General features: G+C 55.5%; 1 protein-coding gene across 1 annotated transcript in view; it reads left to right on the forward strand.

The window, feature by feature from the left end:
* Positions 1-1,489, forward strand: part of LOC101644531 (leukocyte immunoglobulin-like receptor subfamily B member 4) — a 6,604-nt gene that overhangs the window by 3,738 nt on the left and 1,377 nt on the right. The window contains exons 4-5 of the mRNA XM_030886274.1: positions 955-1,007; positions 1,113-1,222. Of these exons, the coding sequence (XP_030742134.1) occupies positions 955-1,007; positions 1,113-1,222 (163 nt within the window). The remainder of the gene's footprint in view (positions 1-954; positions 1,008-1,112; positions 1,223-1,489) is intronic.

Consider the following 1,489-nt stretch of genomic DNA (forward strand, 5'->3'; position numbering starts at 1 on the left):
TTCAATAAAGCCATCGGACGTACTGGACCTCTCCGTGCTGGGGGCTCCCCAAGAGTAGCTCTGCAGTCCTTGAATGGACACTGTACCCCGTAAACAAGGACAGTTTCGCCCCAAGAGTAAAGGTCGCCGTCCGAGTGTCTGGTGACTCCGTTTGGTTTGCTGTTTCACATGGCGATTTGAGGGCAGGTTGACAGAGTGCATGGCTGCCCGTTCAGCAGTTCAATGCAACAGCTTCTTCCCGCTTCCTCCTTTCATCGACCCTTTTCATCCGTCCTTCTTTGATTATCTTTATCACTCTTTGATCACCTTGGATTCCTATTCCTTGATTGTCCTTCTTTGGTTATCTCATGAGAAGAGACCGGAAATGGTGCGCAGAATATTTCAGATCCGAGCACAAATTATTGTCTCTTAGTGTTTAGAACTGTTTCCTCTTGAATTCTGCATGGAGAATGGGGAGGGGTCAACTTTCTGGCTCTTAGAGCCTCTGTAGATTTGGAGGCAGCCCTCAGGGAAGGACTCCAGGGCAGACTGAAAGCTGGATTCTACTCCCCACAGGTGCTGCTGTGTCCAAGGCCGGAGACCTGCCAACGAGGTAAGATCTCCCCAAAGTCCTTGGGCCTCCCGACCCCACCCACAGCTGCCTGTCCATCACCCAACGCTCCTTTCTCCTTCCTCAGCTCCGGTGCAGCCACTGAGACCCAAGAAGAGAACACGTGTAAGGAGAGAAAGACCACCTGAATGGGAGATGGGAGGCCCTCAGAAGGGGGAGGGGGGCTGATTGGAAACCTGCAGGGTCCTGCAGGGAAGACAGCTTCACTCTGACACAGCGTGGCCCTGGCCCCATCACCCGCCCACCCTCTCTGGGCTTCAGCCTCCCTAGCGAGGACTAAGAGAGGCAGTGAGATCTGGGGAATCTAACCAAGAAGTAACATGTCTTTGCTCTGGCCCCCTCAGATGCCGCTGTGACAGACCATCAGCCTGGGGAAGAAGTGGAGCTGGACATTCAGGTGAGTTCCCTCTGGTTGTGAGCAGGCCCCCACAACTTTGTCCATACACGCATCCAGGTGGACGCTGGTCCACCCCCCTGCAGCTGCCAACCCTGAGCGGAGCAGTTGGCGCCCTTCCTTCTGGACGCCTTCTGGGCAGGTGGCTGCGCTGACCTGCTCTCCTCCCTGGTCCCCCCGCCGGTCTCCTCTCCTGAGCTTCCCTTGGGTGTCGTCTGGTGGGAGCGTCATGCGCCAAGTCCACATCCACTCCTAGAGAGCCTCAACACAGCAGAGCTTCCCCGTCGGGTTTCCAAGGCTGTAATCTTCCAGGGCACAGGCCACGAGGTCTTCCTCCCATCCAGCAGCTGGTGGGGAGGTTACCACTAGCAACTGAACACTTCACTCATGTGCCACCTGGACTCTTTCATCCAGGTCAGCCTGTGTGCCGCAAATAAGAGGGGGCTTCAAAGAGTTTGTGCAAAGACCCCATTTTGCTTTCTTTT

This window comes from Echinops telfairi, unplaced genomic scaffold (assembly GCF_000313985.2).
Source record: "Echinops telfairi isolate 266 unplaced genomic scaffold, ASM31398v2 ScPeMD7_655;HRSCAF=1070, whole genome shotgun sequence".
NCBI classification, from domain to species: Eukaryota; Metazoa; Chordata; class Mammalia; order Afrosoricida; family Tenrecidae; genus Echinops; species Echinops telfairi.